Genomic DNA, 27,252 nt, shown 5'->3' with positions numbered 1-27,252 from the left:
CAATCGTAATTAACCCTGTACGGATTCACGCTCTAGTAAGGCCTGCCACTAATTCTACAAACGGGGACCCGTTCCCCGGAGTTTCTTTTATTTCCCACGTCGCAGGTCCATGGACCCCCAGCTGCGGCTCAATACTGTGACTGCGGACCGGGCCTCTCCATGGAGCACGACCGTGGATTTCTACTACATTACACTATACCACTACACAATACTGTATATTATCTTAACATTCTTTTATTATACCATTATATACTGCATACACACTATTGCTGTACTATATTATATTATCATATACTATCTTACACTATTATATTTGCTACTATTGTTATTGTTACTACTTGCACTGTATCTCTTTCTGTCTCTCCTCTGTCTGTCTCTCCCTCTCTCTCTCTTCTTTCCCCCGACACGGTCGAGGCAGAAGGCCGCCACCCTAGAGCCTAGGGTCTGCCTGACGTTTCTTCCAGTTAAGAGGGAGTTTTTCGTTGCCACTGTCGCAAAATTGCTTGCTCAGGGTGGGACGTCGGGTCTCTTCTCTACATGTAAAGTGTCTTGAGACAACTTGTTGTGATTTGACACTTTAATAAAATTGAATTGAATTGATAATGAAACCCTAGTCATGGAAGTGTTAAAGCCCAGCCAATAGGAACACAGAGGGGGCGGGGCTCAAGAAATTACAGCCTGTCCTTATTGGCCATCTAAGAGCACCTACTAAGTTTGGGAGGTTTAGCATGCTGGGAACTATGGCTGTTTAAAGCCAAGCAAATGGGAACACAGAGGAGGCGGAGCAATGGTGCGCCTTAGTGAGTGTGTGTACACATGTGTGCTGAGTCAGCCTGTGTGTGTGGGTGCATGTCTATAAGTTGCACATGTCTTTCCCTGTCTCCTGTTAGTGTTTAACTCTTTGACTGCCAGAAATAAAACATTGTTTGCTACGCCACTGCCAGCGAAAATCTTCATTTTCTTTCCCTTTCAACTAGTCACAGAATATTTATTTTCAGTCTGATCGATCCCCCGATCGTATAACTTAACACAGAAGGTTTACTGTGTAACTGGTGTAGCTGATTGCATCTTTGCAATTAGTATTTTTTACTCAATTCATTTACTTTTAAGTATGATTACTGACTTTGATTACTTTTTAACCACTTTAGTTACTTTTAAGTACTTAAAGTACTTTTACTCAAATTTTGTATCTGACTTTTTAGAAGAGTGTGTGTGCATGTCTTAAAGTGGCGCATGTGTTGCACTGTCTCCTATTTGTGTTTAATTAGTGTAACTGGTTGCATCTTTGTGTTGCAATCAGCTGCAGCTGTTGATGCTGCGCTCATACATACAGACATATGGACAAACACACTCAGTAACTTGATGGAGTGGCTGGCAGCCTGGCACCACTCAAAAAAGAAAAACTTGAGCTTGTAGATCGGCTATTTTGACTTCCTGTTTGGCGTTGAAGTTTGATGCTTCGCCACGGTCACACCGTTTTACGAAAACTCAAGCTTTTGATAGCTTTTCATCATTGGGGTCTTTTGTGTACGCTGAGCGAATTTGAGGCGGATCTGACAATCCTCCTAGGAGGAGTTTGTTTAAGTACAATCCATGAAAATGGCTGTTGGGTTTAGGTCATGGCTCCAAGAGACCTTTTTGTAAGTCGGGACATGATACAGGTGTGTACCAATTTGCATACACATAGGAAACCGTATGGTGGGGCTTCAAGCACGACATTTTGTAGGGGGCGCTATTGAGCCCTTAAGCCACGTCCCCTTTTGAGATGATTAATATACATAATCTTTCGCCACTTGTGATGTGTGTGCAAAGTTGTGCAACTTTTTGAGTATGTTTAGCGCCTCAAAAACGTGATTAATTCGGGGGAATAATAATAATAATCATTGCAATTTCAATAGGGCTTTGCACTGTGCAGTGCTTGGGTCCTAATAATATGGTTGATGGAGTCAGTTCTTCACTACAGAACATTTTGTTTTCATTAGAGGTTACTCAAGTGTTCAAAATAAAAAGGCCATTTGGTCTGGACGTTAAAATAGTATGCCTATTTCCAGGCGATAGTGGCTATAATGACAGCGGCAGCCATGCACGTGACCACAGAGTCAAAACTCAAAAACGTTGGCTTAGTTTTACTTTTATAATGAGATGTAACAATAAAAAATCTTGAACAAACTGACCTTTTTATTCACATGATAATTGTATAAAAAACATTTTTATTCCAGAAGTCTTTACCACAGCCCAGAGTCTTCAACACCTAGCTGTGTATCTATGAAGAGTGACTGTTCTAAAGAAGGACAAATTGACTTCAGTAATGAACCTGGACCTACACACATAAAGTATGTGAATCCTTTTATACGCTTGTTATCTAGGCCAAAATGTGAAGCAGCATTTTATAGCGCCAAGATGAGGCAGATTTGATTAATTTCTCTATTGGGAGTGTGTGTGCAAAGTTTCACACCGATCAGTCCAGCGGTGCCCGAGATTAGCTGTTCACAGACAGACTCACAGACAGAATAACGTGAGTGAAAACTCACGTCATTCTGGAGGCTAAGCTGTAGCATGTCGCAGACTTCAAAAAGATGATTAAGAGTCGACGAAACGTTTGATCGGCTCGTATTCTCAGGCACTGCATGGTGGATAGGTGCCTAACTTTGATAAGAAGTGGGGAAGGGGGCTACCCCCACCAGCTAAATATCAGAAGGGGGGAGGGGTAAATAACTGGCCACCACAGTAGGTTCTAGGGGTTATCAACGGTGCCTGGCGGGGAGGAGGGTGATATTTGCCATTGTACATACTCCTACGAGCTGGGGGCGGAGCCTGTCGGTGGGGAATGTTGAGGGGGAGTAGTAGGATCTCTACATCCTCCCTGTGGGTGCTCCTCACTGGCAGGTGAGCCAGTAGGGTACAACAGCAGTGGCAAACAGTGGGAGGAATTCTTTGGCACAACAACTAAATATGCTCCATTTTACTGGTATTAGTAATGACTCCAGGGACGTTCTGGCCACTGGGAAATTTGGGACAATTCCAGGGCCGCACCATTCCAGGCCGCCAAGACAGGGCAAGCGGCCGGTGGGCCACCCAAAAAAATAATAATATATATATATATATAAAAAAAAAAAATCGCTCCCATTTTAGGATTATTACGGTCATTTCCGGGTCGCGCAGCCCAATTATTAGTTACGTTACTGTTTGGGCTGGGATGCTTTTCAGCAGTGGCGTAATTTACATAGGGTTGCTGGGTTAAAACACTGAAACGCACCCCCCCCCCTGAATGACTCCAGCAGCAGCCCCATGGTACTAAAAGAATGGAACGTAACAATACAGTCATGGCACAAACTGTGCCATGACACATGGTAAGTTTCATTCACATGGTAATTGTATAATCATTTTTTATGATTCCAGAAGTTTTCACCAAAGACCAGAGTCTCCAACACCCAGCTGTGTGTCTATGAAGAGTGACCGGTCTAAATGTTTTCCTGCTAACTTCAGTAATGAACCTGGACCTTCACATACAAAGTATGTGAATTTTATACAATATACACAACACTATAACACAGTAAAGTGATCTCATGTTAAAGTGGCACTATGCAACATTTTTTGAAAATACAATGTTATTTTGTCCAATCAGTATGGTAGAGTATATAAAAACAACGTACACAATAGACCGGTCACTAGTCTCCTCCCCTTAAGACAACTTGAGAAGTTCCTCATAGGTCTACATGAACGGTAAATGGTGGTTTATCAATTTAAAATGATGGATGATTCTTGGAGCCAGAGCTCCAAAATCATTTCCTAATCTCAACAAAGCCTGCATTATGCACTGGAAAATGTGTATGCCATTACTATTTTTTTGGCTTTGCTATTGGGAAAACAGTAACATTTTATCACATTTTTGAATTGGCGATTGAAAAGTAAAAGAAAATTGTTTTTTCGATTGGCAGGTTCTATAGGTTGTGCCCATCACTGTAGGTTCTATAGGTTATAACAGGGGTAAATACCTGTCCACCACTGTAGGTTCTATAGGTTATCACAGGGGTAAATACCTGTCCACCACTATAGGTTCTATAGGTTATAACAGGGGTAAATACCTGTCCACCACCGCAGGTTCTATAGGTTATAACAGGGGTAAATACCTGTCCACCACCGCAGGTTCTATAGGTTATTACAGGGGTAAATACCTGTCCACCACCGCAGGTTCTATAGGTTATAACAGGGGTAAATACCTGTCCACCACCGCAGGTTCTATAGGTTATAACAGGGGTAAATACCTGTCCACCACCGCAGGTTCTATAGGTTATCACAGGGGTAAATACCTGCCCACCACTGCAGGTTCTATGGGTTATCACAGGGGTAAATACCTGCACATCACTGTAGGTTCTATAGGTTATCACAGGGGTAAATACCTGCCCACCACTGTAGGTTCTATAGGTTATCACAGGGGTAAATACCTGTCCATCACTGTAGGTTCTCTAGGTTATCACAGGGGTAAATACCTGTCCACCACAGTAGGTTCTAGGGGTTATCAACGGTGCATCCAGTTTGGCTGAAAGTCTATATGAACACGTGTTCAGTCGAGTAAAGCCTGGCGGGGAGGAGGGTGATATTTACCATTGTACACACTCCTATGAGCTGGGGGCGGAGCCTGTCGGTGGGGAATGTTGAGGGGGAGTAGTAGGATCTCTACATCCTCCCGATGGGGGCTCCTCACTGGCAGGTGAGCCAGTAGGGTACAACAGCAGTGGCAAACAGAGGGAGGAATTCTTTGGCACAACAACTAAATATGTGCTCCACTTTCCTGGTATTAGTAATGACTCCAGCAGCAGCCCCATTCCCATATGGAAAAGATTTCACAAAATTTGTATATGTTTTACATGAAACTTGTAATTAATATATAAGTCAGTCAAAGCAGATATAAGATCCATAGTAAATTTGTGTAAAGTCAAACTTATATAATTTTGTAACTTATAGGAACTATATGTGACAGTAAATCCACATACTATATCCTTAGTAAATTAGCATAAAATGCAACATATGATTTGGGAACTTATAATAACTGTATATGACAGTAAATCCACATACATAATCCTTAGTAATTTTGTGTGTTGTCAAACTTATATGAGTTGGGCAACCATCAGTGAAACCAAAATCTGATAGGATATTGTATAAAAACCACACAATACAGGCTATGTATGTCACAGAGACATCCAGATAAAACAAAACCTAATCTTACAATGAAATAACACAATAATGAGTTTTAGGTATTTCCTTTTACATTTTATGACTCCTATATTATTTTAAGATTTTATTGGCAATCATATCTAACAAATGGTAATAGGTTTAATAGTTAAGATTTTTTGTCATTGTGTGTGCAGCAAACGTTCATCATCTCCAAGCAATGTACAGTATTCAATATTAACCAAATACAAATGCTATAATACAAAAAAACATTCACTCCTTTATTGCTGTAGAATTATTTTTTATTCTTTTTTTCCCGGAAGAAACAAAGAAATAAACAAGACTTTCATTCATATTTTTCATTTCATATTCATTTCATATTTTTCATTTCATTTCATATTTGTCATTTCATTTCATATCTTTAACATTCATTCACTTACAGTAATAGGTCTGCAGTAGCCGGCATACAATCGGGTTGGACTGTGCACTTTCAATATAGATACATGGTCTAACTATCAGAGTAGCGTCTATGGCTGTGTGTAAGCCTGTGGGAAAGTGGACAGTTGACATGTAGCTCAGTGAAGTTCTAACAGCAGAACCTCTGGCTAATTTTTGCACTGTGCAATTACCATACTTTCCTATGGCATATAAACACTGATCACCAATGTTAATAAAGTGTGAGACTCTATAAATACTCCCATCCTTCAAAAGCACAATAGAGTTGTTTCTTTGTTTTGTCTTGTTGTAGGTATGACCATGAACAACTTCTCCATTTACAGCAATTCTCTTGTAGCAATTCACATTAGAGTTTATGGGAACCTCTCTCTCTCTGTGGAGGGCAGCTTGATCATACAGTGATATTAATCTCACATTTGGTGGACCAAGGGCAGTGACTTCAGTGAATTTGGCAAATTTCTTTACACGCCGATTTCCATTTCTCATGTCATTACAGAAATCTTTAACAAATGCGGGTGCATTTGTTAGTAATTGCTTTGCTAAACGGGGGAAAGCACGGGAAAATGCCACTCGTTTGCATATTTGTTGGGGTGCAGCTTGACTACTTTTCACTTGCTTTAAAAGGTAACCATTGAAATCTTCAAACATAAAGGCTGAGTGGGCCCACAAAGGACCCCAATGCACAACGCTTTTGCTTAAATGCAGAAGTGAATGAACGTTGAATGTCATGTGCTCTTGCCCATACAGCGACTGCACACCTCCAACAAAGTACACTAATGAATCATGGGCGTGATGTATCTGGTCACCAGTCAATTCAGACCCCAACATAATGCTTATGCCCTCTATAAGTAATGCCCAATGAGAGTGATACTTCTGAGGAATTATGCCTTTCAGAACTGGCAAGCTATAGTACAGAAGCCAGTGTTGCCACTCATGGGCTTTCCAGAATTTGCGTTCTGTAAGAGATCTTGGAACTCGAGCAACACTACCTGGAGGTTTTATAGACAAGAGGTGTCTGTCCATGATAGCGGTTTGTGTGCCAATGTACCATGGCTCAGAATAGTTCTTAGAATCAATCCATTAAGTGGCCATTTGTCTGCACACGCCTAGTAACACACAGTGCATGTAGTCGGGGACCTTTGGCAAATCTACAATGGCAGATGGGCCCTTTATGCCAAATATAGGCGCCCCTTCTCTTTCAGCAATTTGTCCTATTTCTACTGTGGTTTCATGATTTCTGTCACTTGGTTTTTCATCTGGGCAGGTGTAAACCCTCACGTTCCCTTTTCCTTTCCTCAGTTGCACCCCAGGGTGAAGGCAGACTCCACAGCCATACTCGCCATTAAACTGCTTGAAATTCTGTACTAACGGCCTTGCTATTGCATCACACACACAACACAAAGGGTGCACCTTCACATGTCTCCATGACTGATCACTAGGATGCTGCCACTCAAAACCAGCTTCTGAAAGATTGGTACATTCCTTCACAAATGGTTTGAAAAAGCAGGACATGTCTGGCTTTTCTGATCCAAACCACAAAGCACATAAGAGTACGTGTTTACCTCTACTCTCAGGGGGGATCTCATTGACACAACACAGTATTGGCCAAATACTAAATTTAGAGGACTTAAAGACTGGTACACCATCACAATTAAAAGTAAGGGACAGGAAATCCGCTTCACTGTTTGATTTCAAAGCCTGATATAAGGTGCCATCACATAGATCATTGACCCCATGTCTACTACTATCATCAGCACGGAAACAGAGATCATGCATACCCTGATTCTCAAGAATATCTTTCAGTTGATCCTTCAGAGGAATAGTGAGAAAGAAATGTCCTTTATCTAAACTGGCTTTTACTGTTGTGGATGAGGAACATGACACACATGTAAGTGTTTCTTCTTGAGATTGTGAAGTGCCAAGGTACATAGTACATACTCTGCAGTAATGATGGCGTTGAAATTCATCTGCAAGACGAGCCAATGGTTTCTCCAAAAAATACTTGCTTGCTGGAACTGCACTTGTCCCAGCAGAATGTAACTGTAGAAGTTTCAGCAGGTCTTCCGTTAATACACCTGTAGTGTTGTGCCTCAATGCAAAGGAGAGGATAGAGATACAACTTTGTCCTTCTGTTAGTTCATGGAAGTGGTCCTCCATTTCTTGAGGGACATTGTCCTAAAATAATAGAAAAAGAAGCACTGTATTAATTGTATGCTTTCACTTCCAATTACTTGCTTGTTTTAGTCTACTGTACTTGGCACTAAAACATTAATGGAAGCCATAACACACACAACAAACTAAAAATAAGATGGGCAGAAAGTATATGTACACTTCAATGAACTGCAGAAATTAAAGTGTGGATTTGCATGATAATTTCATGTCATACCAAATACTTTAATTAACCTCATAAATGTGTATGCGGTAGTTTGTCTCACCTGTGTCAATGTGACGGGCTCTGCTCTCTGCTCTTGTCTTTGACTCGGGTCTTCATCACTTTCCTGAGAATTAAGACAAATCAACCCTTAAAAAGATGGATACAGATAGAGAAGCACAGATTGTATAATACTCTAGTTTGTCTCACCTGTGTCAATGTGGCAGGCTCAGATCTCTGCTCATCTATTTGACTGGGGTCTTCATCACTTTCCTGAGAATGACACAAATCAACAAACTCTTAAAAAGAAAGGTAGATGCAGACAGACACAGAAAGAGAGGGAGACAGAGAGAGAAGTAGACAGAAGAGACAGACAGACAGAGAGGGGTTGTATAATACTGTAGTTGTCTCACCTGTGTCAATGTGACAAGCTCTGATCTCTGCTGTTCATCACTTTCCTGAGATTTAAGACAAATCAACCATTAAAAAAACAGATGGATACAGATAGAGAGACCGACAGAGAGAGAAGCACAGAAGGTTGTATAATACTCTAGTTTATCTCACCTGTGTCAATAAGACAGGCTCAGATCTCTGCTCATCTCTTTGACTGGGGTCTTCAACACTTTCCTGAGAATGACACAAATCAACAATCCCTTAAAAAGAAAGGTACATGCAGACAGACAGACAGAGAAACAGACACAGAAACAGAGGGAGACAGAAAGAGACAGACACAGAGAGAGAGAAGTAGAGAGAAAGTTGTATAATAATAATAATAATACTCTAGTTTGTCTCTTGAGAGAAATAGACAGACACAGAGAGAGAGGGAGACATAGAGAATTAGAGAAAGGGAGAGAGAAAGTTTTATAATACTGTATTCGACTGCTCGGTCGACTGCTTTAAAAGAGGATTAAAGACCTACCTTTTTAGCAAAGCATTCTTTTAGCTGGTTTTACCTCTAGGCTTTATGCCCCCATATTTTAATTGTTTTGTTCAGTTTCTTAGTTGTTGTTTTCTTTTATTGGTGTGATGTTTCTGTTTTTAAATTTTGCCTTCTGTAAGCACTTTGAGATTTCATGAAATGTAAAGTGCGTTATAAATAAAATCCATTATTATTATTATTATTGTAGTTGCCTGTGTCAAAGAGACAGGCTCTGATCTCTGCTCTTCGTCACTTTCCTGAGAATTATACAAATCAACCCTTAAAAAGATCGATACAGATAGAGAAGCACAGAAGATTGTATAATACTCTAGTTTGTCTCACCTGTGTCAATGTGACAGGCTCAGATCTCTGCTCTTCTCTTTCACTGGGGTCTTCATCACTTTCCTGAGGAGTCCATTATGCATTAAATTTATGAGAAAGAGGGGGAGAGATGGGGCAGACAGAGGGATAGTAGTTGAGACTCAAAATAATGTTACAAGAGACATTACAAGCAACTTAACAGAAAACAAGCCCAACGTGGCAGACCTGGCAACACTGCATATGCATTGTTGTTATTTCCTCCACCACTCTAACCCTAGCACACTTGTTGTAGCTGCACACTTGTAGCTAACTGTTTGTTAATATTAGCTGATATGGCATAGACCTGACCTTACCTGTAGTTGCGCAGTGTGTCCTCCCATCTCAGAAAAAGTTCTGTTGAGTTTCCTAAGGAAACAGTGGACAAAAACTGTTGGTTATAAACAGTTGTGGGAAAAGTACTACATTTTTTTACTTGAGAAAAGTACCAATACTGTAAGTAAAAGTCAGAAATTCAGAATTTACTAAGTACAAAAGCATTGGTATCAAAATGTACTTAAAGTACCAAAGTAGAAAGAACTCATTATGTAGAATGTCCCATTTCACAAGTTTTCAAATGTATACAATTTATAAATAATATTTTGAAAATAGCCGATCTACAAGCTCACAATGCGTAGCATCATGACGCATTGTGAGCTTGTAGATCTGCTATTTTCAAATGGCCGAAATGTATATAGGGCTGAAGTGGTTAATGTATGTTTTGTAATAATAATCAAAAGTAACTAAAGTTTTCAAATAATGTTAGTGGAATAAAAGTAACATTTGCCTCTGAGATGTAATGGAGTAAAGTACTGCAAATTGGAAATACTCCAGTATATAAAAATACCTCAAATTGTAATGTTGAGTAAATGTACTTTACACCACAGGTTATAAACAATCACTGTTGCACAGTTTCCCTATGCTAATTGCTGCATAGGGAAACTGATGTAAAATGAAAGCTAGCACAAACCTTTTTAGCCATCTTGTTCTTGTACGTTTGGGAACATTTTCCTTCAACCAATCTATTTCTCCCATGTCAGGATTAAAGTTGTGTTTTCTTTTCGACATAACGTTACGTTAACTTGTAAGTAGCAACAACAATAACGTTATACGAATCCTCAAGAACGCTGGCACTGCGATGCCTGCCACAGTTGCAGTGAATGTCGTAAGAATGCACGCAGCTGAGCACTTCTCCTCAATCTCCTGCTATCAGGACTCCAGCCCCCAGAATGCTTTGAGGTCTGAGAAAAATGCTGCTGCAGCTGGGTGCTATTTGTTAGTGACGCGACTCACGCGAGGTTGATAGCCGCTTCTCTCATGTTGAGCGTCCATCTCGCGCGATGTCGTTGATTGTCAAACGTACACAGCCGGTGATACTGAATGGATAGAACTTCATGGAAGTATGGATGCTGCTGCTATTACCGCGAAGTTGGACGGAGGTTAGTAAAATAACTCATGTTTCAGCTTAAATTTGACATGGTACAAGTCATTATTGTGTGTAACAAGATGTTATGTCTGGCGAAACTTTTTAATGGCAAACGTGTCACGTGGTGGTGATGACGTTAAGTTTTGGAGGGGCGACTCCTAATCTCCTCCCGTGTATGGGGGGCATTAGTACACACATTAGTAGTAGTGAACGCCAGTGGTGGAAGTACTCAGATATTTTACTTAAATACAAGTACCAATACCACACTATAAAGATACTCTGTTACAAGTAAAAGGCCTGTGTTCAAAATGTTACTTGAGTACAAGTACAAAAGTATTGGCATCAAAATATACTTAAAGTACCACGGGTAAAAGTACTAAAATGTTTGAAAATAGCAGATCTACAAGCGCACAACGCGTCGCGAGCTTGTAGATCAAATAGCCCATATAAAAAATAGGGCTAAAGTGGTTAATGTATGTTTCATAATATAATGATTTATATCTGCAAAGTAACTAGTAACTTAAGTTTTAAAATAATTGTAGTGGAGTAAAAGTACAATATTTGCCTCTGAGATGTAGTGGAGTAGAAGTAAAAGTATTAAATTGGAAATACTCCAGTAAAGTAGAAATACCTCAAAATTGTACTTAAGTACAGTACTTAGAGTAAATGTACTTAGTTACTTTACACCACTGGTGAACGCTAATGCACGAATGTCCACTTTTGTCAGAAAACTTAATGTTTAGCTTAAAATTTTCTATCAACTGGTCATTTATTGATAATTCTTTTATTTAATCACTTCCAAATCAGGACCGAGGAAGTTTGCTGTCGTGCGGTGGAGTGAAGGTCAGGATACAGGGACACTCAGCGAAGTTAAGACTGATGCCATAAGGAGGTATGATGATTCCCAGATGGACCAGGATGGGTATCCAATCTCTGAATACTCGGCCCTTATCGAATGGCGACATGGGAAGAAACCAAAAGGAGGGTGGCCATACTACTGCGGCACTGTCATCTTTGCTAATGGTAAGTGGGGGGGGGGGAGATACTTTTTAGTCTACTGGTCTGTTTGTTAGCACTAGAACGGCCATGGAGGTCATATTGAGCTTTTTGAAATGTATGTGCAAGAACTTTGATTAAAAAAAAAACACTGTTGGTGTTCCCTGACTTTTCCTAAAACTGTCTGTATTCATTTAAAATGTTTATAATTTACACAAGGCAAAGAAAATAAGGTTTCGACCATAAGCTGTCATTTTGACCTAAAAAAAATTTGTATGCTTTTGGACATACGTTTTCCTCTCCATTTGATACATTCCTTTCCAAGAGCACCGGTGGTTTGAGGGACTCCAGCAGTGCTCCTGCCACTTCTCTCTCATACTTGACCCATTAACTTGACTCAAAGCTAATGTACAAGACCACCACAACACTTTTTTCCTTATTAAGTACCCCTCAAGCTGTTTTGCCATGCCAATAGAGCTCAACATTTTTGTTTTGTATTTGACGCAGGCAGTGCACATTATAGAGAATACCACCAACTCAAAGTTTCAGTCTTGGTATGAAAGGTAATCTGATCCTCCTTTTTGTTCTAGTTTCTCGTTTTGAAGTAACGCGTAAATTGAAGTCACTGCTGAGAGAAGATGAACCTGGATGTGCAGAGCCGACAAAGAGGGTGTCGGTGCTCCCCCCAAAATTTCGGAAGGATTCGAGTGGCTCGGATGATGACACTCAGATTCTGACTCAGTCATTGGAAGTTAAGGTGAGGTGAATTTGCTTTCAGCGCCTTTTAACATATTGACCATATCCCAGTGGTGCAGTATATATCATGTACAATGTAAGCAGAATGTGTAACAAGCAGATTCCACCGGGTACTGGAGTGTTGCGTTCTGGCTGCTAGCGCAGGTCGGAGCTTCTCGTGTGCGTAAAAGCACATTTATTTTAATTTTTTTGTCCTTTTCTCTTGGCCCCCAGAAGTCAAATGCCCCCCCAAGGAAAGATGCTGCACAACACTTCCTTGATGTGTACGCTTCATCTCAGCCTCTCTCAGCTGCTACTAAAAGTCCCAAAAAGAATCTAGGTGACCGTGAACTTAAACGGGAGATCAAGGACCTGAAAGAGGAGAACGCAACATTGAAGAAGCAGGTTTTACAAGGTATCATTGATTCATATCACTCAATGACAATGAACCATTCGACAACTAAAACATATTTTTCTCTAAATGACTGGTTGCGTTATAGTAGGCTACTTTGTCATAAAGCTGGGTGATAACTAATTTGTTGTTTGCGGTACTGTCTAGAAGTGCCACAACTCCTACAGAGAATGAAGGAGTTCATCGATGTGGCTCAACAGTCTTCATCTACGAGGATGAGACCCAGGACTACCTCAACACCGCAGCGCCCGCCAGGGTCACCACAGTCCAGTTCTCCATCTGCTTACTCAACGCCACCCCGCCCCACTCCATCTCTCACTCCATCACAGACTGTCTCCACGTCCTCTAAGGTAGCACAAGAGTATATAAATACAGCACAAGAAATGTATCTACAACTTGTCAGACTTGCTTTTAATGACTATGGAAGAGCTACATTTCTTACACTTCATGGAAAAAAATGCTGTTTATACCATGGTCTGGGTGAATATGATTTTCTGAGTGGCTGGCAGGCGTGTGTTAAAACAGTTGAATGCACACATACGGTAGTCTGGCTCACGTCTAATCACGTGTTCTAAATTCATTGTTGGTCCAAAATTTTACTATGTTACAATTGTCTAAGAGACTGTTGCCGCGTCGTGCACTCAAATGGTTCAACGCTCACCTAGGAGTTGATTATCCTTTATTTTACACGTGATCTCTCACACATATTCAAAAAATAAACGTTTTGCAGACATTCATTCAGTTCACAGTTATTGAGTTTAAATGTAGAACAGTGATGTCATCAGAAGGCACTGAATCAATGTATATAGTCTTGTGTGATGGCATCACTGGTCCACATTTAACAAACCAAAAAAACAACTCAATAACTGTCAAACTAATTGAATGTCTGTGAAACTGTTTACAGTTTAAGGATGTGTTGGGAGTCCTGTTGGGCTGAACAAATCATCTTGTCTAACTTTAATGGCCACCTTGTGTCTTTGTCTAAACAGATGGAGATCCATCCTGGGACTGGCATATTAATAGATAAATTGGCGTGGGCGTATGCCCAAAATGCGACTACGGCCACAGTGTATGTCCGGCATCTTCTCACAGCAGTTTTCCCGACCGAAGTACTAGTGGTGAGCAATCTGCGAGGAGGCAACCGTGGTGGAGGAGATGCTCGTCTTCCTCTGGACAAAAACAAACTGGATGCCATTTACAGTACGTTTTCAGCTTTTCAATGGGTGTTCCATCTTTGGGGATTTCCTGATGTTAGTATTGTATTTAAGTTTTGCATTTTTGTTGTTCTTTTGTTCATTTGTAGGAGCAACTCTTGAGAAGTGGCCAGGGACCCTACCCTCCCAGATCGGAACCACAATCAATGCCAAGATCACAGAGCTGCGGAACAAAAACAACAACACACCTGCTAGCAAGTAAACATTTTGCAGGGTCTACTCTGCAGTAAACTGTTCTTTTATTTGTTTATTTGTTAATTTATGATACCAGTAACCTAATACGGAGTGCTTCTTTTGAATGTTTTGGTGACATGCCAAATAGCCAACTCGCACATAAAACACCACGCTAGACTTCACCAACACAGACTGTAGACACGTTGGATTTTTCAACCTTGATCATATTTAATGTTCAACTAAAATGTGAATACATCCAGATTGCTTCAGTTGGTAGCTGCTTTTCCCACATGTCCATACTGCACTACCCTGGTTGGAGGCACCAGGGTAGTGCAGTATGGACATGTGGGAGAAGCAGCTACCAACTGAAGCGATCTGGGTCAATACAGCACCAATTTCAAAGATGATGTTAAGGTTGGAAAACATATATATTTTTTGTTTGTAGGTGTTTTATTGTTCCAGGTTCAGATTGAACACATTGTGATGGCTTTTATTTGATATGGTTGTTTTATATTGTTTGTACTTGCTAATGGCACTTTAAATTTTGGAAATTGTTCAAATCTTTATTGTTATTGTTCACTTGCATTCATTTATTTTTGTGTGAAAGTTTAACTCACTGCCCGTACAAATAGGGTCCACGGCCCAAAACAGGTCTAGGCCCTATGTTTGGGAAATGCTGATAACAGAAGATGACAGACGGGTAATAAAGACTTGAATTCAAAGGTTTGCCTAATGACCATGTTTCCTTTCCAATATTACAGATCTATACTATCTATATCTATCTGTTGTCATACATTTCACATATATGTGATTAATGTTTTTTTACTCTAGAAACTTATATGAAATGGTACAAGTTCATACATAAAAAGTGTATGTTTTTTATACTGCTTATTTGCTGACATGTAAGAATCTTATAAAAAAAACATAAAGAGAGCACAGTTGTCATACATTTCACATATATGTGATTAATGTTTTTTTTACTATAGAAACCTATAGGAAATGGTACAAGTTCATACACGAAAAGTGTATGTTTTTTATACTGCTTATTTGCTGAAATGTAAGAATCTTATAAAAAAAACATAAAGAGAGCACAATTGTCATACATTTCACATATATGTGATTTATGTTTTTTTTACTATAGAAACCTATAGGAAATGGTACAAGTTCATACATAAAAAGTGTATGTTTTTTATACTGCTTATTTGCTGACATGTAAGAATCTTATAAAAAAAACATAAAGAGAGCATATTTATCATACACTTCACATATAAAAACCTATATATAGTCATAAATAAAAAGTATATGTTTTTTATACCTATAATATAATATTAAGTTACTGACATATAACAATTTTATAAAAATCATATAAAAGAAGCATACTTTTCTTGTAAATTTAATGCATACAAACATACAAAATACATATATTTAATGGTATTTATTCATATATGAAAAGGATATATCTCATATAATTGAAAACTATAAACATTATATGGAACATGTAAGGAAAAGGCAGTTTGCCATGTACTTCACTCATATGTCACATACATGTTGTTTACTTGATTCATACATAATTCGCTTTATTCTCTTATATGAGGATTGTATGAAAGGGGCCACTTTCATGAGTTCACATATAAGACATACATATAAAATGTAATATGTACATTACATGACATACATGTATTTGACATATATAAAATGTAAAGACTTACTATTGGAGGCAATAGGAAAATCATATATGTTTCGACTACTTTTTTTTCCATATGGGTTGTACTAAAATAATGGAACTTAACAATACAGAGTCATGGCACACACTGACTGTTTCATTCACATGGTAATTGTTTAATAATTTTTTATGATTCCAGAAGTCTTCACCAAAGACCAGAGTCTCCAACACCCAGCTGTGTGTCTATGAAGAGTGACCGGTCTAAATGTTTTCCTGCTAACTTCAGTAATGAACCTGGAGCTTCACACACAAAGTATGTGAATTTTATACAATATACACAACACTATAACACAGTAAAGTGATCTCATGTTAAAGCGGCACTATGCAACATTTTTAGAAATACAATGTTATTTTGTCCAATCAGTATGGTAATTAATTAATACAACACAACGTACACAATAGACCGGTCGCTAGGCTCCTCCCCTTAAGACACCTTGAGAAGCTCCACATAGACATGAACGGTAAATGGCGGTTCATCAATTTAAAATGATGGATGATTCTTGGAGCCAGAGCTCCAGACTATCATTTTGGCTTTGCTATTGGGAAAACAGTAACATTTTATATATATATTTTTTGGCAGGTTCTATTGGTTATCACAGGGGTAAATACCTGCCCATCACTATAGGTTCTATAGGTTATCACAGGGGTAAATACCTGTCCATCACTGTAGGTTCTGTAGGTTATCACAGGGGTAAATACCTGTCCATCACTGTAGGTTCCATAGGTTATCACAGGGGTAAATACCTGCCCATCACTGTAGGTTCTATAGGTTATAACAGGGGTAAATACCTGTCCACCACTGTAGGTTCTATAGGTTATCACAGGGGTAAGTACCTGTCCATCACTGTAGGTTCTATAGGTTATCACAGGGGTAAATACCTGTCCACCACAGTAGGTTCTAGGGGTTATCAACGGTGCATCCAGTTTGGCTGAGCGTCTATATGAACACATGTTCAGTCAAGTAAACTCTGGCGGGGAGGAGGGTGATATTTACCATTGTACACAGTCCTATGAGCTGGGGGCGGAGCCTGTCGGTGGGGAATGTTGAGGGGGAGTAGTATCTCTACATCCTCCCGGTGTGTTGTTTTGTCCAAAGAATGTTATTAGAATGTTATTTTGTCCAATCAGTATGGTAATTAATTAATACAATACAACGTACACAATAGACCAGTCGCTAGGCTCCTCCCCTAAGACACCTTGAGAAGCTCCACATAGACATGAACGGTAAATGGCGGTTTATCAATTTAAAATGATGGATGATTCTTGGAGCCAGAGCTCCAAAATCTCTACAAAACCTGCATTATGCACTGGAAAATGTGCATGCCATTACTATCATTTTGGCTTTGCTATTGGGAAAACAGTAACATTTTATAATAGATATATAGATATATTAAATATAAAAGAATAGAATATGAAAAGTAAAAGAAAGTAGGTTTTTCGATTAGCATTTTAAAAATCGATTAGTGCACTAATCGATAATCAAATCAATTTTTGATTTGTCCCACCCCTACTGTGTTACCACCCGGTCCACCTGAATTTACCACCTGAATCGTTATCACAACCATGAGAAGAATCTGATTACTATTGTTGTTTCAGCTGGGATATTTGTGTTAATAATAATGCAGATGACAGGACAGCAATGGTTGATAGGTTAAAACATTGCAAGTGTCATTAAATGCTTTGAGCATGATATCTAAAGCACTCCTCAATTTGTGAATTAAGTGGTACAAATCACAATGTGGTGGTCAGTGGTGAAGCTACACTATACAGACTGGCTGATTGTCTGTACGTCTTATCTATGTAACACTATGCAATATGTACTTATCTGTGCAGCAAACTATGAAAGAGTCTTTTTTATCTGTGCGTGCTCTCAACTTTCAACTCATGAGTACAATTCTAGGTGATTTCACATCTAGGACTGAAACAGGAATGTGTAGCCTACTATATGTTTATATATGTTGGCTCTATGTTGACCATTCAGCCATTAATTTTTTTGGTAGCATTTTATAGGTTAGTGCATCAAGGAGCTTTCCAAGCAGTGCCCAAGCACACGCCTTTCAGCTAGTCTGCTGCTGTTGTGGCGGTCCGCCCCTAATGATTTTATTTTCACGTCACTTCATTCACTGTTTTCACACCCCATTCACAAATCCTGTCAGCCAATCACGTTCCTTCAATCTCTTCAAGTCATCCACCTGTACCCCTTTGAAGTTTCACCCAGGAATTCACTCTGTTGTTGACACTGTTTAGCCTCCGCATCTCACAGCAGAAGTGGCTGCGACCAGTGTTATTTATATATAATTGATCCTTCCACACTGTGGTTAATATTTTGGAGGCACAATGCATTGATTCCAGATATATTATTGTACATGTACTGGGACATACTAATAATTTCATGAACACTCAACAGTAATAAAACACACCACAATGGGAAGTAAGTGCAAGGCCTGTTTAAGGGGGCGTCGGTGTGCCCCGCGTGCCTTTGCATGAAGCTTGCACACGGCTTTACTGTACTCTACAGTAGCATGTTCACTTGTAATCATAGCTGTGATGCTGTAGGCCTAATGACATCATGGGGGGGGGGTGCTATAATGTCACAATGGATATGCTATGTCACAGCTAGATTGAATGGAACATGCATTCAAAATATCAAAAGGGTCTCCCAGACCATCTTAGCTTGTATCTATCAACCAAATTACTTGTTGTTTTGTGCTGTTAATACACTGCCACTGACCTGACAGGCCAAGCTCCTTGATCTTACGCCACAGGCTTTGACAAAAATGGAAATAACATCCATTGGTGCGGACTCCTGCTAGCTCAGCGCGTAGTTTATTCATCGCTGCAATTTCAAAGTCCGTGACCATTCCCTGTGGCATCCATCTGGTAGATTTATGACAGGAGGGATGAAGGATAGATAGAAACACAGACAGACAGAAACAGAAACAGACAGACAGACAGAAAAATGGGTTGCTCTTATTTCCCACAAACATATAAATAGGGTGACCATATTCTGAATTCCCAAAAAGAGGACACCCAACGAATGCACGCGCGCTGCGCGCGCGTGCATGCGTTCCGTGCGCGCGCTTCGCGCCTCCTGCTAGCTCAGCGCGTAGTGCATTCATCGCTGCAATTTCAAAGTCCGTGACCGCTCCCTGTGGCATCCATCTGGTAGATTTATGACAGGAGGGATGAAGGATAGCGCGCGTGCGTGCATGCGTTCCGTGCGCGCGCTTTGCGCCCGAGATTTTTTTTGCGGTTTTCCCCCGGATTTGTAACTTTTGGGGGGGGGTTTTTGGTACCTTAATTCGGTTAATTCGGTTAATTCTGGGTCTCTTTGAGGTACTGAAAAATATTGTATAATATATTTATTTATTTAAAGCATGTCTCCTCTGTTTGTTTCAGATAACAAAATAATCACAGCTTAATAATTCAGCTTTTTAACCAAATAAAATAACATCTCTCTCTGAACAAGTCTTATCTTAGAACAAGTGAGGTACCCATTATTCAAAATAACCTCTCATGTCTATAATGTAACAAGGACGGATGACATACAATAGATGTCATTGTGACTGGAGAGCTAGGACGTGGCTTCTGCGTTCATGATCTGAGAAGGATCCTGGAGGAAAGACACAGAAGTAGTGCTGTCAAAGTTAGCGCGTTATTGACACATTAACGCATGAGCGAATTAACCGCGAGGTGTGAATGAGCTGCACGCAAAGTTGTGTGTCCTCTCTCTCTCTCTCTAGTTACTAGTTACTGTAGTTACTAGTTACTTTTCAGATATAAATGATGATATTATTAAACATACATTAACCACTTTAGGCCTATTTTATACATAGGCTATTTGAAAATAGCCGATCTACAAGCGACGCGTTGTGAGCTTGTTGATCTGCTATTTTCAAACATTTTTGTACTTTTACTTTTGGTACTTTAAGTACATTCTGATACCAATACTTTTGTGCTTTTACTCAAGTACATTTTTAATTCCAAACTTTTACTTGTAACAGAGTACTTCTGCATTGGAGTAGTGATACTTTTACTTAAGTAAAACATTTGAGTACTTTTTCCACCACTGATTAATAATAGCTCCGATAATATATAATATTTGTCAACTGTGATCTGCATGGACTCTCGGTTAGACACCGTTGTACTGGAGAAGTATAACTCTCGGTTGGACACTGTTGTACTGGAGAAGTATAACTCTCGGTTAGACACCGTTGTACTGGAGAAGTAGAACTCTCGGTAGAACTCTCGGTTAGACACCGTTGTACTGGAGAAGTATAACTCTCGGTTAGACACCGTTGTACTGGAGAAGTAAAAATTGGGGCCTGTGCCCTGGTACATATGAAACGGGGGTCCTTAAAATTAAAGAGCCAGAATCACTGGCCTAGATAGTCATTTAGGCTAATGACCACATAGTAGACTATGTCTTCCTAGCTTACCAATCACAGCATTCAAGTAACACAAATCTTCAGGTTGATAATGTTTTATTTGTTCTTACAAAATTGTGGCCACAAGTAGCCTATGTTATATCAAGTTATTGTTATGATGGTTATATGAACATTACAGGTCCACAAAAGGAACCCACGACAACATAGGCAACATAGTTATAATGTAACCATATTGTAACAGTACTTCTTTTATATTGCTAAGTCATTTGTATCTTAATTAAAGAGTACTTTAAAAGTTTTCATCGTACTTTCATTTTTAGACCACAAATATTATGGTGGTCCCTGGCACTAACCTCGTGGTTGGACATACAGTCAGTGGAAAAAGCATGCACATTTTTTACTTTAGTAAAAGTATCAATACTGCAATGTAGAAAATGTAAAATGACAATGTTATAAGTAAATGTCCGGCATTAAAAATGTGCTTGAGTAAAAGTACAAAAACATTGGTATCTAAATGTAAGAAAATAGGCTACTCATTATGCAGAATATCCCATTGCACAAGTTGTCAAATGTGTGACATCTTTTGAAAATAGCAGATCTACAAGATCTGTGAGCTTGTAGATCGGCTATTTTAGAATGGACGAAATGTTTATAGGGGTGAAGTGGTTAATGTAAGTTTTGTAATAATAATCGAAATCTACAAAGTAGTACTGAAGTTGTCAAATAAAAAAAGGTAGGCCTACTGCCACATAACACTACAGGCCTTCACATAATGAACATAGGCCTACTGTAGTGTGCACATAACACTATAAATAGCAAGGTTAACATTAGGCTAGGACTGTAGTAGTTCAGATGACACCTTGTCAAAACAACTATAGCCTACAGGAAAAAAGCAACATCACTGTGGGTGGAAACACGATCGCATCGTCCGCCACGGCGCCACCAGCGTCATGGCCGAACTTCAACCTGTTTTTTGCACTTTCTCCATTACAACCCGTACATCTACATAAACGTTCAGGTTTCAAATATAAAGTGCGTACCCCATGGCCATGGATGTTACAATTATATACGGGCCGTCAGAAGTACCCGTGTCTTCCGTATTGTTCAATGAAAAGCATTCTAATTCGATCAATGGCCTCTTTCTCCGAATTTTCTCCATGCTTTCAACTAAGCAACCCTAGCGGTTGGGGGGTGTATTGCACTCTGATACATTGTAACTGTATGAGGAAATGGCCCTCGATCGGATTAAAATGCTTTTTATTGAACAACACGGAATAAACGGATACTGTTGAGGAACCGTACATCATTATAACATCCGTGGCCACGAGGTAAATACTTTATATTTGAAATCTGAACGTTTATGTAGATGTAGGGCCGTAAATGGAGAAAGTGCAAACACCAGGTTGAAGTTCATCAATGACGGTCGTGACAGACGATTGTCTTAAGATCAGTAGTAAATCCATTGTCAGACAAACCAAAATACGAAAATATCTCTGGCAAACACAATAACGCACGTGCGCGCACACACACACACACACACACACACACACACACACACACACACACACACACACACACACACACACACACACACACACACACACACACACACACACACACACACACACACACATATACACACACTCGCGCGCCACGAGGGAGGCGGCATGTTGTGGAACGCTGTGTGGAACCTCATCCAGGAGTATAACAGGAGGATAGATTCCATAGCCCGAAGGGACAGTCATGTGTTTGATTGGTTGTTGTTGGTTGTCAGGGCAATATCACAACCAATCGGTGGACGGACATTTAATTATGACTTGTTTCAGACCCTTTTTAGCAAACCCGCCCCCTTTTTCCAACAGACCAACCAGACTTACCCAACCCCGCCCCTTTTTCACCGACGCCCCGCCTCTCTTTAAATAGCTTCAGAGGTTAACTCCCCCTTTTGGCCATTTGCCCGTTTTCTGCGTGTTAGACTGGATTCTCCAGTCAAAAATGTAAAAAATGCCTCAAAACCTGTTAATTATAAACAAAAGAAAATAGAGAAGTAGCCCTTGAAAATGAGACAAGGGAATGATGGAAGGGCCTTAAGTTACCCATTGTAACAAATTTAGGTCCCATTAATCTGGATGGAGCCTATCAATACATAACAATTAGCCTAATATTTCCATCAATGATTATAGATTTATTTTTGACTGATACAAAGTTTCATGGGGGAGAGGTTCTAACCTGGCGGCACTGGGCCAGCTTCCTGTAGTTGTCTTCGGTCCCGAAGACAAGGTAGCCCTTGGGGACGTTGTGCTTTGATAAAAAGTCGCCAGGCCCCCCCCCCCCAGCTCACGGCCCATTCTCCCTCCACGACCACGTCTCCGACGGTATGGGGGATGAGGGGCATTAGGCTGGCCCGTTTTCTCTCAAGGCGCGTCCTAACGGCCTCAAATGGAGGCATGGCTGCGACGTTGTGTGCCTGGGCCAGGATCTGATTTAATAACATTATAGGGTTATGGTTATATAGGACCTACTTTTATTCGCATAATTATTAACCCACCTCCTCCAAGACATGCTGTCATTAATCACTTTAATTAATACATTAAAGTGTTGGCTTTGCAGTGCATATGTGATTGTAAATCTGATATTGTAAAACATAATACTCAAAATAATCTGGCGGGCCAGATATTATTTATGGGGAGCAGGCCGGGCAGCTATAGGCTACATATTGGCGCATATAAAAACAGTGAAGTGATAGAGTCTTGTATAAGAGAGAGAGAGAGAGAGAGAGCTCTCTGAAAGGATAGCACAAAGAACCTTAAGGGCTTATTTCCATTGTGGTCCCGTGTTATTCAATTCATCAACACATTTAAAGACATACAATAATATGACAGAGCTAGCAAGCAATATAAATGATTAAGTGCAAAGATATTAAAAGCTTAGGCTATCCCTATATAATGGGAAATAAAATAATCGTCCTGCACACATTGTCTCTCCGGAAGAGTTTGCACGTGAACTCTTCAGCCGAGGCGCTCCCATACAGCCGATATTGAAATAATTATTGCAATCATTGATTGCAATTGAATTAAAACCACACTTGACAGACATGACAACTACATGTACTGATAATAGGGAATGTAAATATGTAATGATATATATGTATAATAATGATTGCAATCGGGGTTCTATATTTCTTGCAAAAGTCTAGAAGGACAACGCGTGTCAATGGCGTGTCAGTGCGCCCCAGCCCTGATTTGTGATTGATACTGATAGCATATAATAGTTACATCACATATCATACAGGAAAATAAACTAGAGAGTTCACAGAATAAATACAAATTTGAATTAGAGCAATCGCGCTCAAAAAATTGAGAAATGACCATGTATGTATGGGGTCGGGGAACTGACGCAGGAGGAGGCATCAACATTAACCTTAGACCCGACGTTGCTTTCATACTGTATAGCTTTTTATTGCCTTGAACTAAAACAATATTTGACAGACATGACTATAGCCTACCAGGGTTTCCGTAAGCCGGTATTTACCGGCCATTGACCGGTAAAATTTGTAATTAATTAATTATAAACATCGGCCACTGTGGCCGGTTGGGAAAATGCTGTTATTAGGCTATTTTATCATTATTTGGATAAAGTAGTTAGCCTACAACCATTAAAACCTATCATAATCATTTAAAGTTTTTATCATGATCTGACTTAATGTCAGTGTGGCTTCCTTGCGCCATCATGACATAACATTAACAAAATAAAACAAAAGCAGTAGGTTTTGCATATTAAGGTTGAATGAGATGTAAAGCCCAAAACATATATTCATTTGTGGCTACAGTGCGTCACTCACGGCCACTTTATTCAAAAAAGAATTGGCAAGTGAGTGATGGGACACCTCTTTGATTGCAATATTGGTTGCAATGGATTCATAAAACTAAATGGAGGGGGACAGGGTACGTGTAGAGCACGCCGTGCGTAATGCAAGCCCGACAGTTCATTAAAGGTATATATTTTTTAATACAGAGAGAAATTAATCACATATCAAACAGGACATTAAAATAGACAAGTGAAAGATTGTATTACACTTTGAATTTAAAAATAAATTGGGCGAGTTATGACTGACTCAAAGTTACGTGCTGAGGAACACCTCGGTATATGGCACAAGGTGAATGGAGGTCCCGACTTCGATGCTGACGGCCCACGGAGGTCTCACCCTTGGCAAAAGTCAATTGTCGGAGTGGCAGGTCGTTTGAAAACTATGGAAAGTACCACCATTCCGAACGCGGTTCCTGTCGGAATGGTGCTATGTCTAAATGGCAGTATGTCGAAGTGGCGGTATGTCGAAGTGGCGGTATGTCGAAGTGGCAGTATGTCGAGATGCCGGCATGTAACCCTCAATGCCATGGTATTGAGGTAAAAGGGGAGACTGGTTTATTTCCGTGGAGTAGGCTCATCAAAGTCTTTTGAAGAGTATTAACTCATTCACTGCCATGGACGTGTTTGAGGTGTTTTCTCTCAAAGGCTCTGAGTGCCATAGACCATATTCACACGGCGGCCATATTGCCATTAAGTCAATGAAATGCCACCCCAGTTGCCACCCCAGTTGCCACAGCAACGCAATGTTAAATTCCAAAATGGCCGCCCTGTGAATATGGACTATAGACGTGTTTGACGTGTTTTGGTGTTTTCAGTGTTTTTCCACCAGATGGCGCTTTTCGCAAACCAGCGATCACCATCTGAGTCCTTCAGAGGCACTAAGGCAGCAAAAACAGTTCACTTCCTGTTTGAAAAAAAAAAAAAAAGCGCCCATTTCTCTGCTTTCTGTTGCTGTGGGGGAAAACCACTCGAAATATTGTTGTGTTGGGTCTATTCCTTATTTGTGAATTCAAACTGTTTGGTGTTGTTTGTATATTATGGGTTCATGTTGGAGAGTGCATGATGATTGCATTGCTTTTAATACATGTATCCATGTGGAGGGTTGCTACAAACTTTAAGTTTATGCAATACTAAAAATGTGTCGGATGAAAAGCCGGCTGGCACCCCAAAACTAATAACTTAAAGGGCAAACCACTAAGAACCTGTGTTAGATGTCACAGGGGTGGTTCTTAGTTGGACTGACTTCTGAATCTATTGACGTGCGCCTTATATTGTTGCCCTTAGAGATGCCACATCATCCTGCGATGTCACCTCAACTTCACTTGACCCTATATGGAGCTTATGTAATACCTATCCTTATATGGTGTGTTCCGTTCATGACGTCAGCTCAGATGCTTTTGGCCTCCGCGCACTGTCCAAGACACCCGTTTCGGATTATATCCGTTCTGTCCGTGACTCCAGTCTCGGATGAAATAGATCTCTTCAACCCTGCTCCTTGTATGGATATATCGGCCAGATCCATATATGGGTATCTTGTACATGGTCTTTATCGTAGAGTTCCAGAGCTAACGGTTAGGTAGCTCTATAAGGCAGGACAAACCCTCTTCAACATAGTGTGGGGTATCGATCAAAGCCAAGAGTCAGACCAGGGTTTCCGTACCGGCCATTGACCGGTTAAAATATTGATTGGCCGGTATTTAAAAACACTGCCGGCCACCGTGGCCGGCTGGTAAAGTGTTAAATATATATATATAAATAGTGCATTTATATTAAAATTATTATTTGGATAATAAATAAAGTAGTAGCCTAACACATTTTATATGAAGACAACCATATAACATTGAAATCATAGAGAGCATTATGTTGAACGCAAATTCTCCATTTGTGTTTGCAGCGGAGCGCCGAATCTGCGCCCCGCGGTAAACACACACACAAACACACACACACACACACACAAACACACAGCCAGAGTGACAGACACACTCAAGCATGGCGGCGCCGAAAAAGCAGACATCCCTCACCAAATTCTTTAAAACCTCCACTAATAAAACAAACGAAGAGCAGGCCCATGAAGAGGAAAGGGTAGAAGAACATGAAGAAGACGTTGATATTAGTGATACAGGGCCAGCTAAAAATAAACAGAAAACGAATCGATCTTTCACGGACGAGTGGTTGGAAATATACTCATGGCTGACACGAGACACAGTTGACGGTGTAGACAAAATGTACTGCACATTCTGCCAGAAAGCAGGAAAGGTGAATGGATTTACAAAAGGTTCAACCAACATTAAAAGGGGAGCGATAAATGAACACAGCAAATGCAGCGATCACATGGCAGCAGTGAGTTTGAGGCAGCAACAACATGCTATGAAAGAGCACTGTGATAAAGCCAAGAAGTCATCCTCAGATCAACTCATATCACAGCTCAAAGTTGTGTTCCATTTGGCTAAAAATGACATCGCTTGTCATCAATTCCGTGGAATGACAGAGTTGCTAAAATCGCTGAAAGCCCCCAACTTTCAAAACGACACAAGCCTGTATAAACACAGTGACTCTGTCAGTGATATGGAGAAAGCCTTGGAACAAACCCTACTGGACGAGCTTGATGAGAAACTGCAAGCAAGTGATTTTCTGGGCATCATCATTGATGAAACTGTAAACATAACCGTAACAAAGAAACTGATTATTTACGTCAAGATTGAACGAGACGGGAGGCCCGAAACGTGTTTCCTTGGCAACTATGATATACAGGATGGGACAGCGCAGTGTGTCTTTGACAAAGTGGTGGAAGCGCTGCAGGAGCGAGGTGTCCCCATCACTCGTGTGACGAGTCTGGGATCAGACGGGGCTAGTGTGATGACTGGGAAGCGTGGTGGAGTTGTTGCGCTGCTGAAAAAGAAAAGTCCCTTCTCCATTCAAGTTCACTGCGTAGCTCACCGTTGTGCATTGGCTGCGGTAGACGCATGCAAAGCGGTGGAGAAGGTCGCTAACTACAAACGCACTGTGAACTCGGTTTATTCATTTTATAAGCACTCCGCCAGC

The 27,252-nt window shown here is 40.2% G+C and overlaps 1 protein-coding gene across 1 annotated transcript in view; it reads left to right on the top strand.

Annotated features, from left to right (window-relative positions):
• LOC308103124 (NACHT, LRR and PYD domains-containing protein 12-like) overlaps window positions 1-27,252 on the top strand; it is a 57,057-nt gene that overhangs the window by 11,181 nt on the left and 18,624 nt on the right. Inside the window, exons 4-6 of the mRNA XM_080452975.1 lie at window positions 2,220-2,333; window positions 3,400-3,513; window positions 16,095-16,208. Coding sequence (XP_080309101.1) covers window positions 2,220-2,333; window positions 3,400-3,513; window positions 16,095-16,208 — 342 coding nt within the window. The remainder of the gene's footprint in view (window positions 1-2,219; window positions 2,334-3,399; window positions 3,514-16,094; window positions 16,209-27,252) is intronic.

This window comes from Gymnoscopelus braueri, assembly GCF_963280865.1.
Source record: "Gymnoscopelus braueri genome assembly, chromosome: 16".
Taxonomy (NCBI): domain Eukaryota; kingdom Metazoa; phylum Chordata; class Actinopteri; order Myctophiformes; family Myctophidae; genus Gymnoscopelus; species Gymnoscopelus braueri.
Note: the sequence above shows the minus strand (reverse complement) of the source record. Positions and strands in the feature narration are given on the sequence as shown.